Source organism: Dipodomys merriami, unplaced genomic scaffold, assembly GCF_024711535.1.
Source record: "Dipodomys merriami isolate MVZ:Mamm:240054 unplaced genomic scaffold, mDipMer1.0.p SCAF_530, whole genome shotgun sequence".
In the NCBI taxonomy this organism is placed as follows: domain Eukaryota; kingdom Metazoa; phylum Chordata; class Mammalia; order Rodentia; family Heteromyidae; genus Dipodomys; species Dipodomys merriami.
In genome coordinates this window covers 37852-55137 of record NW_027206103.1, presented here as the reverse complement: position 1 = coordinate 55137, position 17286 = coordinate 37852, and the positions used below count along the sequence as shown (strand labels likewise).

At 38.1% G+C, this 17286-nt stretch overlaps 1 protein-coding gene across 2 annotated transcripts; it reads left to right on the top strand.

The window, feature by feature from the left end:
* The first annotated feature begins 98 nt into the window (after positions 1-98).
* On the top strand, positions 99-16790 carry LOC138811487 (purine nucleoside phosphorylase LACC1-like). 2 transcript variants are annotated; one of them, XM_069999185.1, is made up of 7 exons: positions 99-164; positions 1771-2376; positions 3007-3185; positions 4366-4531; positions 10660-10885; positions 12211-12371; positions 14392-14478. In XM_069999185.1, exons 2-6 carry the CDS (start codon positions 1821-1823, stop codon positions 12368-12370), a joined length of 1287 nt encoding a protein of 428 aa, XP_069855286.1. In that variant the 5' UTR covers positions 99-164; positions 1771-1820; the 3' UTR covers position 12371; positions 14392-14478. The 2 variants fall into 2 exon arrangements, with proteins under 2 accessions (XP_069855286.1, XP_069855287.1); XM_069999186.1 differs by lacking the exon at positions 12211-12371 and having other exon boundaries at positions 14392-16790.
* Positions 16791-17286: the final 496 nt, after the last annotated feature.

The following is a 17286-nucleotide window of genomic DNA, read 5'->3' as shown; positions in this document are numbered from 1 at the left end:
TGCACGGCGCCCGAGCGTCCTGGCGGCGCGCGTCTGAAGCCCCGCCCACCACAGCCCCGCCCACCGCGAGCTCTCCGGCTCCCTGCGCCCGCGGTCGCGGATTCTGTGGTGGAACCTGTGCGAGCGTACACGGGCCGGCGTGGGACCTGAGCGGCCGCGGCGAGGTGGGTGGGGCGACGGACTTCGGGAACTGCGCTCCCGGCTCTCTGGTTTCCGGAAGGCCGGGACCGGGGGTGGAGGGAGCAGCGGAGGAGGCAGCCGTCGTGCTCGAACCTGTAGCCCACACTGGGCGGTGTCTGGACTGGACGGCGGCGAGTGGTGTGTGGGGCGTCGCCCCCGGGCAGGGTCCCCGCGTGACCCCGGCCGAGCGTGGAAGTTCAGGGCTAACCTGATAGGTCACCCCTGCAGGAGGAAGGAACCGACTCCCGGAGGAGATGGGGCCGGGACCGCGCGTGACCCCGAGCGAACGTGCTGTCCTGGAGGCCCTGAGCCACATCGCTGCGGGTCCTGGGACCAGCGTTTAGCGGCTTCAAACAACGGCCAACTTCCCCTCCTCATCAGGAAGAGTAATAGTCTGCCATGGGCAGGGAGAAATGAATGGCCCTGAGGGGGACGGTAACGTGAAGAAAGTCACACCGACAAGGGACACGTTTTCTCTCACATTTGGATGTTAGATCTAAATCACACACACACACACACACACACACACACATCTGGGTCTATACATGCATCTATACACAAACATAGTAACGTCTGTATATGGTATATGCAAGAGAGGATTCCAGTGGTATAAGTTCTTTCAACAACTTACACTTTTACAAAATGAGTACTTGGAAGCTGGAACATGTGGGGTGTTTTTTTTTGGGGGGGGAAGCAGAAAGTGGAGTGGCAGAGGATCATTGTCAATGTTTCACTGTATAGTGTGAATATATTATATATATGTACATGTATATATATATATATATATATATATATATAATATGAAAATTGAACCAGGGGATGGGTAGGGTTAAGAGAGAATCACAGAAGGAGTGACATTGATCAATAGCTATGGTACTCCCAAATTTTAAAACTTTTTTAAAAATTGGAAAAAAAAAACCCTTTGTGCAAGGCCTCAGTATTTCATCTGAGAGGTTGTGACTTAAGGTAACATTTGTGTCATATCATATAGGTTGACATCCTATAATTAATAAAGAGAACTTGAGGAGGCTGGGTGTGGTGGTGGTTCATCTGTAATCCCAGTCACTGGAGATACATGATGATCTTGATCCAGGCTGTCAGCCAAGTAAAAGCAGGAGACGCTGAAGAAATAATGAAAGTGAAAGAGGGGGTGGAGAAAAGGCTCAAGTAATCGATCATAGGATGAAAGAGGCCCAGAGGAGAATGAGAAATAAGCAATAGAGCCAAACCCTGAGTTTAATGCCTAGTAAAGGTGGGATGAAGGTTGATAGGTAGGGATTGAGGGTGTCTGGAAAACAGGATGTGGTCTAAGTCAACAATTCCTTTCCTACTTGAAATCTGTTATAAAGAAAACAAAACAGAAGCTCTTGTTTTGCTGGAAAGATATACCTGTACTTATACAAAATAAAAGATGGCTTTGGTGTAATTGTTATGTTTCTCTAATGAGAAATACTGAACTGATTTTTCTAGGAAGTCTAGATTTGTTTTGCCTACTTTTTAAAAATTAATTCAATTACTTTGACTAGCTACACATTTCTTTTGTAAGAAAACTGTTATAACTTGTGTTCTTACGCTAATTTTTCTTTGCAGGTAGCTCATTTGACTCCAAAGTCTTCTTTAAAAAAGCACACTACTGAAGGATGTCAGAGGCAGTTTTGATTGATCTCTCTGGTTTGAGATTGAATGCTCAGAAAAGCTGCCACCAGACATTATTGAAGACATTAAATGATCTTCAGTACCCTCAGGCTGCCAAGGCCAAGTTCCTATGTGTCATGTGCTGCAGTGACATTGGCTGTAAAAGGGATAGTGACCATGATACTTGTGAATGGGAAACAAGTAACAGACTATCAGCTCTCTTGAGAGAATTTGAGATTGTTAGCAATCCCAGCATAGCTGCCTCTTTGTATACCATTAAACAAAAAATTGATGAAAAGAATCTGAGCAGCATTAAGATGATTGTACCTGTGCACAGGAAAACATTAATGAAGGCTTTCATTGATCAACTCTTCACTGAGGTATACAAGTTTGAGTTTGAACATTTTCAGGTACCTGTGAGAGATGGCCTTTTGGAGCATTCCACTGAAAGAAACAAAGATCATGAATTTGAAGAAATCCAGAATGAAATAGAGACATATTTGAGGAGTCTGCCAGCTCTAAAAGGAGAAATAACTATTATCACAGCTCCTTTAATTCCAGGTATATTCAACACTATGTTATTTCTAATGCATACATGAAAATTCAGCCTTTCTTCAGACACTACTCACCTGTTTTTTACCCTTCTTTCTTTAATTGAATCTTGTGTACTTATTGCTCAGTGTGCCTTGTTCACCACATGAGTGTTGTGGTTACCTTGTGGGTCAGTGTGAATATATGAATTTGATGGCCCCTTCAGAGAGACCCTAAATTTAAAAAAAATGCTCTGTGTATTCAGCTAAATTCTCCAACACTCCTTAAAAATGAGGTACATTTCTGACCCTATGTATCTTTTATTTAGAAATTCTGAAACTTCAACTCATTGATACTGTCAGAGAAGAGTAAAATTTATAATAAGTCAACCTGCCTTCTTAGTTAAGAAAACTTTTACGGTGAACTGTGTACTTAATATAATGAAGACAGATAATCAGGAGATTGCCTTTAAAGAGCAGTAATCCTATAGGGAAATAGAATAATTAGTGATATATAATAACATGGAGTTACAAAGTGCTGTCAGATAAATAAGTAAATGTTGATGTGACCAGGGTAGGTCTAAAAGAGAGACTAGCTTTTGTAATGCTGTCCAGTCTTCTGTAAAACACATTTTTAATCTTTACTATTTATCCTCAACAGATATTTTCATACATGGATTTACTACAAGAACAGGTGGTATATCTTATATACCAACTCTTAGCTCATGCAATCTCTTCAGTAGTTCCAAACGGAAAGACCCCAAGATAGTTGTTCATGAAAACCTACGTAGACTGGCAACTGCTGCAGGATTTAATGCTGAGAAATTTTACCACATAAAGGTAAAATTTTATTTCATCTTTGGAAGTTTTAAAGTATATGAGTGTTTTAGTAACTACATGGATTTTAAACTATTTAACTTTTGCATTTGGTATTTCATCTAACATTCTAGGATAATGTTATTGTCTTTCTTCAATTTATACACCATTGCCTAAAGAGCAATTCCTTGTGTGTGTCTAAATATACATGTGTGTCCACAGATATAGATGCACACAAATATTTTTCACCTGGAGATTCTCAATTGTAAAAATATGATTAATTCTCAGAAAATGATGTATTACTGCCCTTTTTGATATAAAAGAGGGTCCCTGGGCTGGGAAGGTGGCTCAGTGGTAGAGCACTTGCCTTGCATGCATGAGGCCCTGGGTTCGATTCCCCAGCACCACATAAGCAAAAAGAAAAAAAGCCGGAATTGGTGCTGTGGCTCAAGTGGTAGAATGCTAGCCTTGAGCTGAAGAGCTGAGGGACAGCGCCCAGGCCCAGAGTTCAGGCCCCACGACCAGAACCCCCCCCCCAAAAAAAAAGAGGTGGTCCCTGAATGGCAGTTAGTCAACTAGGATAGTCATTATGGAAACAATGTCTTTTTCCTTACAGAATTCTCATTTTATTTGAGTCTGGGAAAAAAATAGCACTATCATTAATTTAGTAATTCACATTCTTTTCTAAGAAAGTAAAATTTAGGGGCTGGGAAGGTGGCTTAGTGGTAGAGTGCTTGCCTTGCATACATGAAGCCCTGGGTTCGATTGCTCAGCACCACATAAACAGAAAAAGCTGGAAGTGGCGCTATGGCTCAAATGGTAGAGTGTTGTGCTAGCCTTGAGCTGAAGAGCTGATGGACAACACCCAGGCCCAGAGTTCAGGTCCCACGACCGACAAAAAAAAAAAAATCAAAGAAAGTAAAATTTATATTTTATAAAAAGTGTAGCAAATAAAAATTTGCCCATCTCTGGTGAAAGGTGTTCATGATGGGATGTATTGAATTTTTAAGTATTTTTTCCTCTGAACAAAGTATGTAAAAACATTGCTTTGGCATTTTATTATGTATAGAAGTGATGTATTCATTCGGGTCTACAATTCTTGATACTGTTGCATATTCAATGCTGAAATGAATACTTCCAGAAAAGCTTAAATGTAAGAGATTTTTATTTTCAAAACATTTTTATCCCGCATCTTTGATATTAGACTGATCATGCCAATGAAGTCTGGATTATGGGAAAGAAGGAGCCTGACTCTTATGATGGAATAACCACAAATCAGAGAGGAGTCACAGTAGCAGCACTTGGTGCAGACTGCATACCTATAGTGTTTGCAGATCCGGTGAAGAAAGCATGTGGGGTTGCTCATTCTGGTAAGGTATTATTTAATTGACCATTTATAATTTTACTAATTCTCTAGTATAGAAAAAAATGGTTCTTTTCTGGTGGGTATGACAAGTAGATACATTACTTGTGATGTGGGTGGGCCTGTATATGCATTTTAGGAGCAGAGTGAAAATGTATCTGAAGTCAAATTATATGAATCATGGAATTCCTTAACTAAATGGTATCTAAGGAAGTGGTAGGTACTTGGAATATTTAGCTTTTAATGCTAAATTAGTGTTTCTACCCAAGGATACTATTAACATTTTGGGGAAGATAATCCTACAGTATAGATAGAGTATTTTGGCCCTTGAAATCCACCCCCTACCCCCCCACACACATACACTTTGGCAAGCAACACTGGGATTTGAACTCAGTACTACATACTTGCTAGGCAGGCTACTATCTACTCTAAGCCACTCCTCCAGCCCATTTTTGCACTGGTTATTATTTTTTTTGGGGGGGGCGGGAGGTCCGGTCGTGGGGCCTGAACTCTGGGCCTGGGCGCTGTCCCTCAGCTCTTCAGCTCAAGGCTAGCGCTCTACCACTTGAGCCATAGCACCATTTCTGGCTTTTTTCTTTTTGCTTATGTGGTGCTGAGGAATCAAACCTGGGGCCTCAGGCATGCAAAGCAAGCGCTGTACCACTGAGCCACCTTCCCAGCCCTGGTTATTTTTTTAAATAGGATCTCACTTCCTGTTGAGCTTGTACATGGATCATGATCTGCCAATTTTGGATTTCCTGTTGTACCTAGGATGACAGGCATGCATAGCCATACCCAGCATCTTTACTGAAATGTTTTCTGGACTTTTCTGCATAGGCCAGACTTAAACTATCATCCTCCTGTTCTCAGCCTCCCAAGTACCTAAGATTAGATATGTGAATCACCAACACTCAGCTGGCCCTTCAAATCCTTTTTTTTTTAATTGTGAAAATACTGTACAGAGGGGTTACAATTACATGGGCAAGATAATGAGTGCATTTCTTATCAAGCATTGTAGCCTCCTCCTTTGTTTCCCCTTCCCATCCCTTCCCATCCTCCCCCCCTCAAATTTTTAATGTAAATAGTATCCCTCAAATATTGTAATAATCAAACAACAACTATTAATACTTTCTTGAAACATTCTCTTGGAGTTTGGTACTGAGAACCCTTGAGGTCCAAACACCAAAAAAGAGGACTGTTAGATATATTGTAATAAGAACTTCATATAGATAGAGCAAATAAATAAATGATGGGAGTTTAGGAAAGCAAGAAAAGTTTGAAAAAACATATTTAGTTGAAATAACTAAATGTATTTATTTCTAACTACTAGCTGAAGGTAAGTGCAAAGCATTTTTTTTTTATTCTGGGTCTGGTCATGGGGCCTGAACTCAGGGCCTGGGCGCTGTCCCTCAGCTCTTCAGCTCAAGGCTAGCACTCTACCACTTGAGCCACAGCGCCACTTCCGGCTTTTTTTCTTTTTGCTTATGTGGTACTGGGGAATCGAACCCAGGGCCTCAGGCATGCAAGGCAAGTGCTCTACCACTGAGCCACCTTCCTAGCCCCTGTGCAAAGCATTTTTAGATGGCATAATGTGTTAAAGTTACTGAATTTTGTTTTCCAAAGGTAGATTATAATAGTACTTAGATTATCCAGTGATTATGATTCTGTGTGCAATAAGAGATCATCTCTTGAATTTCCTTTGACTTGTAACTCATGCCAGTACTAGGGTTTGAACTCAGGACCTTGAGCTCTGTGAGGCTGGATTTGAACCATAATCCTCTGATCTCAGCCTCCTGGGTAGCTAGGATTACAGGTTTGAGCCACTAACACCCAACTTACTACTTTGCTTTTTAGACCATACATTAAAAAAAAAGAAAGTGGTATATTTTTATTTTGACCTAGCTAAAGTAATGGAATTGGATAGTAAGTCAGGTTTACTGTTAAAAGTAATTTAAAACTTGAATATGAGTTTCTAGATATAGAAATCATTTTTTTATTTCTTAGGTTTGAAAATATGTAGTTTTAAGATGTCCAAGTTTAAATAGTTGAAGTGTTATAAATGTTAACTTTTGAGTCATTAATAAATTAATTTGGAGGCTGGGAAGGTGGCTCAACGGTTCTTGCCTTGCATGCATGAGGTCCTGGGTCAGTTCCTTGGCACCACATAAACAAAAAGCCAGAAGTGGCTCTGTGGCTCAGGTGTAGCCTTGAGCTAAAAAGCTGAGGGACAGTGCCCAGGCCCAGAGTTCAAGCCCCACAACCGACAAAAAAAAAATCAATTTTGAAATAGAGTACAATTATATTCAATATATACCTTATTAAAACCAGATATCAGGAAGTATAAAATCCTTCTTTGGGATTAATTTGATGACAATCTTTTAAGCTAAATATGTATATTTACATATACACATACTGTAGGAAAAGAATTAGACAGGAGATGGATGGATTATAAAATAGAGGATAATTAAAGAAGGTTTCCAAGAAAAAAAACCTTAAATGTGTATGTGGAAAAGTCTAGACAGAATCTTTTTACTTCAAAATGCCTATGTCTAGTTTCCTCAGAAAATCACTGCCTGCATTTTCAAAGATTCTTCAGAATCATCATGTTAAAAACACATTTTGTTTTTCTTACACTTTTCTACCACATATATTTCCTATTTTACTTGAGATCCCGTTTACTTATAAACTCAGCTTAAAAAGCTTGATATTTCATTTGGTTTATTTTCCCATAACCATAGATCCAGTGGGTTGCTAGTCAAATGTAAAACTATCATCTAAGTATTTCTTGCTTCCATCATCTCTTCCCTTGCAAAGATTGATCTCTTCACCCTATGCTTGGCATTACATGGACTTATATGGATAATCTTAGAGCTCCATGGGATGCAGTGAAGGAGAAGAGCAATAAAACCAGCAAGGGGATGATAATCTTGGAAGTGGAGAAGTGCGTGCGTATGTGAGTGTGAGTGTGTGTGAATAAGAGAGAAAGCGAAACAGAGAAGGGACTAGTTATTAGAAATGAATTTATTTTAAGTTAAAAAGTGAGGAAATTTTTTTCAAAAAATTACAAAACACTGCTGAAAGAAATTGAAAAAACAAATAGGAAGAAATACTATGCTCATAGTTTGACTTAATGCTATTTAATATTATTAAAATGTCAATATTACCCTCAAATTATGCACAGATTTAATGCAGTCTTTTTTTATTTTTTTATTTTTTTTAAATTTTATTTTATTTTATTTGAGAACATACTGTACAGAGGGGTTACAATTACATGGGCAGGATAATGCATACATTTCTTATCAAGCATTGCAGCCTCCGCCTTTGTTTACCCTTCATCTCCCTTCCCAGCCTCCCCCCTCCCCCCCCATTAATGCAGTCTTTATGAGATACCAGAGGCATTTTGCACGGAAACAAATCCATTCTAAAATACTTATGTAAAATATTTAATCTCAAGGAGCCCTGAATAGTTATAGCAATCTTGAAAAAGAGTGAAGTTGAATGTTTCACACTTTCTGATTTAAAAACTTATGAAGCTATAGTAACCAAAACAGTCTGATACTAGAATGAAGATATACAACTAAACTAGTGAAAAAGAACAGAAAGCCCTCCCTATCTTCTCTCCCCCAAATCCTGAGGTATGATCAAATGCTTTTAAAAAGGTACAAAACCACCAAGTGCTGTTGACTCATGCCTGTAGTCCTAGCTACTCAGGAGATTGAGATCTTGAAGTCAGCCCAGGCAGGATAGGTCATGAGACTTTTATCTCCAACTAACCAGTAAAAAGCCAGAAGTAGAACTGTGGCTTAAGTGGTACTAGCTTTGAGCCAAAAAGCTCAAACCCTAAGTTCAAGCCCCAGGATTGGCACATACACACACAAACAGGGGTACCAAACCCATTTTTGGAAAGGATAATCTTTTCAACAAATAATTCTGGGAAAATTCATCTTGGGCCTTTACCTTATATCATATTCAAAAGTTAAATCAAAATGGGTTGAAGACATAAATGTAAAATTGTAATATTGGGTTAGGCAGTTGTGGGTATAATACAGAGCCTTGAACTCAGAGGTCTGGAATACTCACTTAGTTTGCTTACTTATGGCTAGTGCTCTACCACTGGAGCCATGCCTGCAGGTCCAGTTGGTTACTTTGGAGATGGGATCTCCCAGACTCTTTTACTTAGGCTGACTTCAAACCTTAATCTTCCAGATCTCAGCCTTCTAGTATCTAGCATTACAGGTATGTCACCAGCACTTGGCTAAGCAATGGTTTGTTTTTGGGTTTTCTTTTTAGATATTTGAACACAAGAAATAAATGTAAAAATGGATCTTTTGGACTTCATCAAAATTTAAGATGTCTGTATCAAAGGACACAACAGACTGGAAAGGCAACTCATAGAATGAAAAAGGATATTTGCAAATCCCATTAGGGGTTAATATCCAGATTAAGGAATTCCTACAACCCTATAATAAAACAAGTAGATCAAAAATAGACAAGGAAATAGATATTTTTCTAAGGGTGATATACAAATGGCCAACAAACATATAAAAAGTTATTCAACATTGTTCATAATTAGGGAAATGCAAATTATCTCACATCTATTAGGACAACTAATAAATTTGAAAAATAACAAGTATTAAGGATATGAGAATTATGAACCCTATGTACTATTAATTGGAATATAAAATGATGCAGCTCCTATCAAAGCAGTATGGAACTTCCTCAAGTATTTGAAAAATAGGCAGAGTTCAGTGGCTAAAACCTGTAATGCTTGGGGCTGGGAAGGTAGCTCAGCGGTACAGTGCATGCCTTGCAAGCATGAGGCCCTGGGTTCGATTCCTCAGCACCACATAAACAGAAAAAGCCGGAAGTGGCACTGTGGCTCCATTGGTAGAGTGCAAGCCTTGAGCTGAAGAGCTGAGGGACAGCGCCCAGACCCAGAGTTCAGGCCCCATGGCCAGCAAAAAAAAAAAAAAACACCTGTAATGCTTGCTTATTCAGAGGAGAGAATAAGAGGATTGTGGTTCAAGTTCAAGCCCAGCCCAGGAAAAAAATTCATGAGATCCCATTTCAATAAGAAAAGCTGGATGTGGTAGGGTGTGCCTGTCATCACAGCTAAGCAGGAAATACAACTAGGAGGATTGAGGTTAATTCTAGACTTGGCAAAAGTGCAAGACTCTATTCAAGACATAGCTAGAGCCCCAAAAAGACTGAGGATATATGTATCTCAAGTGGTAGAGTGCCTGCTGTCAAGTGTAAAGCTCTGAGTTCAAACCCACATACTGCAAAAAAATTTTTTTAAAGAATTACAATCCAACAATTCTAATTCTGGATATATATCCAAAATAATTTAAAATGGAATACATGAGAGATATTTGTACATTTAGATGTGTAACAGCTTTGTTAACAATATCTAAGAACTGCAAGTTAAGTACAATGGTAGATAAGTGGATTAGCAAGACATGCATATATACAATGGTATATTATTTGGTCTTAAAAAGGCAGGAAATTCTGACACATTCTACAACATGGAGGAACCTTGAGAACAGTATGTTAAATAAGCCATTCACAAAAGACTACCAGTATACGAATCTACCATATGAAGTATCTACAGTAACCAAATGTCTTAGAAAACAAAGGGGAAGGGAGAATTGAAGACTTTTTCTTTAATGGGTCTAGAGTTTCATATTTACAAGATGAAAAGGTTTTTAAAAATTGGTTGCAGAATAATGTCAATCAAGTTTAATACTGAACTATATTTAACATGGTTAAAATGGCATATTTTGTGGGGTTTTTTTTAACCATATGGGAAAAAGAAAACTAAAAAGATGGGAATTGCATGGGGTAAAAAAAACTAAAAAGATACAAGTCCTGTAGAAGTAGATCATACGGAACATTTTCAAAAGGAAATGTAAAGGAACAACCACTAAATGTTTATTCTATGTTAGATACATTGTATAATGCTTCTCAATTACTACATTAGAGTATTGGTATTGCGCTATAATTAATGTTGTGATTCATTTATTATTTCTGGACTTAGGAAAGTGCCCACATTGAATCTGTTCTTTTTTAGCTCAGATATAAATTCACTTGAGGTAATGTCTTAATTTTTCTTATCTCTTTTTCTTCCTTTGCCAGGCTGGAAAGGCACCTTGTTAGGTGTTGCTATGGCTACAGTGAATGCCATGAGAGCAGAATACGGCTGTCTGTTGGAAGACATTATTGTTGTACTGGGACCTTGTGTAGGACCTTGCTGCTTCACTCTTCCCAGGAAAGCTGCAAATGCATTTCATAATCTTCATCCTTCTTGTGTACGTCTATTGGACTCACCAAATCCCTACATTGATATTCGTAGAGCCTCCAGGTATGCTTGATTTCATTGTAGAATTGTAAGCTTGATTGTTGATTATTGCTTCTAAAATGAAAACTACTTTAGGGAACCATTAGTAACTCCTATGACAGTTCAGGTAACAAATATTCAAGTACCTGAAATACACATACAAAATAAAATTCATTGTAGATTATGAAATCTATTCGAATTATGTTCAAGTAACAGATAGTTTCTTGTCAGGTTGTCTCTTACTTATTTAAAAGTGGAGGAAGAAACAGTTATCCTTTAAAGAGAACTGCATAAATTTCATGTAGAATAGCAAGCATAAACTTTACTTCATTTCCTTTGGTAAATTGTATGAAATACATTAACTAACAGAAGCTGATATTTTTAAAGTATTCTCATTCCCTAATTAGTATATTAGCAAAAATAATAGATAATATAAATGCATAGCCACTCTCAAGTTTTATTTGGTATTATACATTTTGAATTTATGAAATTTGTTTTTAATATCTATGGAAAATTTGTCATTTCTACAAAGAAAGTTGATGTCTAATTTAACTCATGTTTCTGTTTCTGTCAGCAAAACCATACCCAGATTCTTAGTCATTTAATACATAAGTATAAAGGATCCAAATTGATTCTTATATGTGACCTGTAGAATAAGTATTACTAACTTTTACTCATCTTTTTTATTATGTTACAAACTGTTTGTGAGGAGACAAATTTTTCTTTGAAAAAATAAAGTTGATAGAAGAAAAGGAGATGGGAAGGGTAGATGTAAAAAACATAATAAGGCTGGGAAGGTGGCTCAGTGGTAGAGTGCTTGCCTTGCATGCATGAGGCCCTGGGTTCGATTCCTCAGCACCACATAAGCAGAAAAAGCCAGAAGTGGCGCTGTAGCTCAAATATGGTAGAGCACTAGCTGAAGAGCTGAGGGATAGTGCCCAGGCCCAGAGTTCAGGCCCCACAACCAATAAAAACAAAAAACAACAACAACAACAACAAAAAACCCATAGTGTATATATAAACCAAATCCATCTTATCTACAAAGACCCTGGTAACTTAAATTTTTTGTGAATATACACTTGATTTTGATCATAAATTTCTGTGCCCATATCATGTTTGCCAGGCAGTATGAAAATTCGTGTAGTTCATATTTGAACTTAGGTGCTGAAGGGTAAAAAAAAAATCAACTGTTTCCTGACTGGATCCTGTTGTGTAAATAAACAATTTGCACTTTCCCAAGCAGCTTTTTTCTTGAAACTCTGACACTAGTAGCTATCCATACGTTCTTCCTGTTGTATTGGATATTGGTAAAATGAACTCTTGTGTCTTTGAAAAATCTTTATCCCAAGGATTCTTCTAGAACGAGGAGGAATTCATCCACACAACATTCAGGATAAGAGTCAAGATCTTGGCCTTTGTACATCATGCAATCCTGACAAGTTTTTCTCCCATGTCCGAGATGGCCTTAACTTTGGTACACAGATTGGCTTCATATCAATTAGAGAATGAGGTATAGTAGGTGTCCCCTTTCTAATCTTGCTCTAATTGATGTCTTTTGCTTTCTCTGTCTCTCTCCATTTTGATCTCCCTTTTATCAGTTTTATTTTATTTTTTTATTTTTTTAAGATAGGATTTTAGGGCTGACCTAGAAGTTGGTAAACTTAACCTTTCTTTGTCCAGTACTCTACTACTATTAAAATTAAATTTTAGTTATAGAAACTATTTATCTCCTCCACTGCATTAGACTCAAAGAAGAAAAAAATCTTAGTTTGATTCATCTGTGCTTAACATGTAGTGCCTGACAAATAGGATATTCAGTAAGCAATAAACTGAACAGATACATTCCTGATTTTCCTATATAATGATGAATAATCGGGCAGACTTACCTAAAAGTATAAACATAAAGTAATTTACTCTTCTAAAATCCTCTGTGTATATCCTTTATCTCTGTACTTTTCTTTTTTTTTTTTTTTTTTTTGGGTCCAGTCGTGGGGCCTGAACTCTGGGCCTGGGCGCTGTCCCTCAGCTCTTCAGCTCAAGGCTAGCGCTCTACCACTTGAGCCACAGCGCCACTTCCGGCTTTTTTGTTTTTGCTTATGTGGTGCTGAGGAATCGAACTCAGGGCCTCAGGCCTGCAAGGCAAGCGCTCTACCACTGAGCCACCTTCCCAGCCCCTCTGTACTTTTCTTAACATCATTTCCCTCCCTGGTATTGGGGTTGCAAGCCTAACACTTGCTAAGCAAGCATTGTACCACTTCAGTCCTATACCCTTTAGTTATGTTTGGGATAAGGTCTTACATTTATACCTGACCTGGACTATATTTCTTCTGTTTATACTTTTCACATAGCTGGAACAACAGGTATGCACTACCATGTCCAGCTTTTATTGAATGAGATGGGGTCTTACGAACTTTTTACCTGAGCTTAACCACAAACTACAATCGTTTTATCTCCCATTCCCAAAGCTAAGATTTCAGGAGTATATCACTATACTTGGCCTCATAGCATCTTTATATCATTCATATTTTTAATTTTAGAGGAAAAAAATCTTTGCATCAAAATTCTAAGTTCTAGAATAGGGAATTCACAATTATATAGACTGACTTGGTTTTCAACTAGATTTCCAACTGCTAGCTGTAGTGCAGCTTTCCAGTTGTTTCTTGAGAGCTTGTTTGGAAATTCTGTTGGAGGAGCACAGCTGCTTGTTTACCCTTGACCAAGGATGATTCTCTGTCAGAGAAGGTTATCTCCAACAAAGCATGTGGCTTCAGGAGAGTCATCCATGGAACAGGAGGAAGGAGACACCTGCCTAGACAACCAGAGCATCCCAATCAACCCTAGCAGTCAGCAGGTTGACAAATGTCACCACCAGACTGCCTTAGCATCCCAGTTGTTTTCTTTAAAGAGACATAGAGTAAACGGTTTATGTTTTATGGGACACACAACATCTGTCTCAACTGCTCTACTTTGTCATTATAGAGCAAGAGTAACATGACAGTACAAAAATAAGTGAGTATATCTGTGTTCCAATTAAGCTATTCACAAAAGAAAGGAAAATTTCTTTAGAGCTATACAGAAATATTGTGTGACTGTGACTGAGTACTGATCCTTTAGTGTATAATCAACTTTCCCTAAAGATCCTTTTAACTGAATTAGTGTTTTTAGTCTTTACACTGTATTTAACTCTTTAATACAAAAAAAAATCTTTAAAATAGATTTCACAGTTCATCTCAATATGTTTCTGTGTGCCAGTCCTGGGGCTTGAACTCAGGGACTAGATGCTGTCCCTGAGTTTTTCTGCTCAAGGCTAGTGCTCTACAACTTAAACCACAGCTCCACTTCTGTTTTTTTGGTACTTAAGGAGGTAAGAGTCTTGTGGACTTTCCTGCCAAGGCTCGCTTCAATCATTAATCCTCAGATCTCAGTCTGTAACTAGGATTATAGGTGTGAGCCACCATTGCCCACCTCTTACCTTAATACTTTAGTTACACTAATTTGGGTCTCATGTTGATCTTCGTTCCTTTTTTCAGGTACTTGACTGGATTTTTGCATAACTGCTTCCTGACTTCTTCCAAGTTGACTGCAAAACAGAATTTTCACTGATTGATTTATTGCCATGAAGAATACATCTTTAAGAGTATATTTTCACTATTATCTAACACCAAATATCTTCATTTAATTCTAATGACAGAAGATTCAGTATGATGTTTTACAGATGAAGATTATTCTTAGAGCTTGTTCCTTCTATCTGTGCCTTCAATCAGAAACGGGTCTTTTCAATTCAGTACTTATTGCCTACCCTCATTTTCATGTACTGGCTTACGCAGATGTGAATCAAAATGAGTAAGGTCTTTTTTTCCTTTCAGTCTAATGCAGTGAAAGAGAAAAAAAACCACTTTCTACAACTAAAATTTAATTATAATAGTAGAATAATATGAGTAGTAGAGGCTTAACTTTACCCAGAAGGCAGGATAGATAAAGTATTACAGAGAACATGACATATGACGTGTGCCACAAAAATATGCAGTTGTTTGACAGATGGCAACCAGCCATAACACTGTGAACCGGGACATGCAACTGAAAAGTCCATAGTGTATCCTTAGAACAAAGGGAGGAGTAGGGACTAGACAAACAATATGGGAATAGATTAGTATAGATCTCTGATAGTTTGGAATGTATTTTCCTGGAAATGAGTAGGCATCAGAAGTAGAGGCTAACAGGATAGAATCAGATTGTGAGAGTCCAAAGTTTAGGTCAGAGATGGTCAAAATATTTAAAAAAAGAAACCAGGCACCAGTGGCTCACACCTCTAATCCCAGCTACTTGGGAGTCGGAAATCAGGAAGATTTCAGTTTAAGGCAAGACCACATCTCAGCCAGTAGATGGGGACAGTGGTGCATGCCTGTCAGCTACACAGGAAGCTGGGATCTGGAGATTGTTGTTCCAGACTTTTCCCAAGCAGAAAAGTTTGCAAGACCCCTCTCAGCAGAAAAAGCTAGGCACAATGGTGCCTTTCATCCCAGCTACAGCTTGGATTACGGTCCAAGCTGCCTAGGCAAAAAACAAGAGCCTGTCTCAAAAATAACTAGTGTAAAAAGTTCTGACAGTGAGGCTCAGATAGTAGAGCACTTACCTCGTCAGCACAACCTGAGTTTAAGACTTTAATATATATAATTTCAACAAAGAAATAATGAAATGTCATTGAGCTACTAAAAATTGGGCAGAAAAGTCCTTTCTCCAGTTTATCAGCAAAAATGCTGGACTTGAGGTATGAGTCAAGTGTTAGAGCACCAGTTTATACAATAAGGTGAGGCCCCAATTTCAAGCCCCAGCACAAAAAAGAAAAGATAAAAGGAAAGAAGGAGCAAAGATGAAAAATTGCGTAGAAGCTAGCACACATGTAAAAATACTCAAAAGGAAATCTTCAGGGATCAAATAAAGAATTCAGAGGATCATCTGTACTAACCCTGTTCTACAGCCAATGGTGGCAGTCATAGTTCAGAGCATCAAGACATTGAACAGGTGGCTTTTTTATGGTATTTTCTTAAGAAGAGTATGGGGACTGCATATGGAAGGTAGTGATTTTTTTTATTTTGGATGATAGTTTCCATGTATTTTCTGTAGGCTAACGAGAAAAAAAATGTCAAGCTACATTTAACTTGGGAAATGTATAATTTTAATGGAAGTTGTCACATTGTACCTTAAGTTTTTTTATACATGTATTTCCTACATGCATATGCAGTATACATTTGCTTGGTGCTTGCAAAGACTTTGGAAATATGCTATCTCAAGTTAATCTTTACAGCTGCTATGAAATATAAAACATCAGGTGTTCCCTTTTATTCAAATGAAAAACAGCCTCATTGAGGTAGAGTTCAAAATTGCATATGACTTTGAACACACATTTTAGGAGATTTTTCAGTAATCAAAGCTCTCTTACTTTGTTTTCAACTTTTGCTGATATCATTTATTCATGCATTCAGTCAAGTTTTGTTCAGGTACTAGGATTAGGTCATAGTCCTCAACATGTTTAATAGTCTGTGCAAAGTGATAGTGCATATACCAGTACTGTGATGTGTGGTGGGGTTTCCATAGGTTGGCTCTTTGTTTAGTTTAATTCTTCTATTCACTCTGTAATCTGATGCAAAATTTAAATAAAATACCTCATTGCTCCTAGTTTAGGAAAGACATTAAACACAAAGGATAAGAGAGAAATTCCAAACTCGCTCCTAGTTTAGGAAAGACATTAAACACAAAGGATAAGAGAGAAATTCCAAACTCATGTAAAAGAATCAAGTGATTAAGGACTAAATTTAATATTGAGAACAATTGGTTTAAAGTTTGTAAGTTTATATAGAGTACTAGCTAGCCATATTGCATTCTGTGTACTGAAACATTCCAAAACCAAATAAAAACTATTATTTGTTAACTGTGATTTGGGGACTATCTGTACCAAAGCATATAATGCTGTTATGACTGAGTGAGAAGTATGAATTCAGTAACTCAAAATCAAAACTATTCAGTTGTTAAATAATCATATCTTATTGCCTCTATAAGATCTTTGTCATTTCTAAGCAGTTGTTTATAGGTCTCTTGGAATTTTAGGGTACAAAGCAATGATAACTTCTAGTAAATGAAGTTTTGTTTGTAACTAACTGCTATTGGTATTGCACTTTGATAATACAGTTTGACATCTACTAACAAGAGGGATTATGCTTATAAATCAAGTTCATGGGCTGGGAAGGTGGCTCAGTGGTAGAGCACTTGCCTTGCATGCTCGAGGCCCTGGGTTCGATTCCTCAGCACCACATAAGCAAAAAGAAAAAAGCCGGAAGTGGCGCTGTGGCTCAAGTGGTAGGGCACTAGCCTTGAGCTGAAGAGCTGAGGGACAGCGTCCAGGCCCAGAGTTCAGGCCCCACAACCGG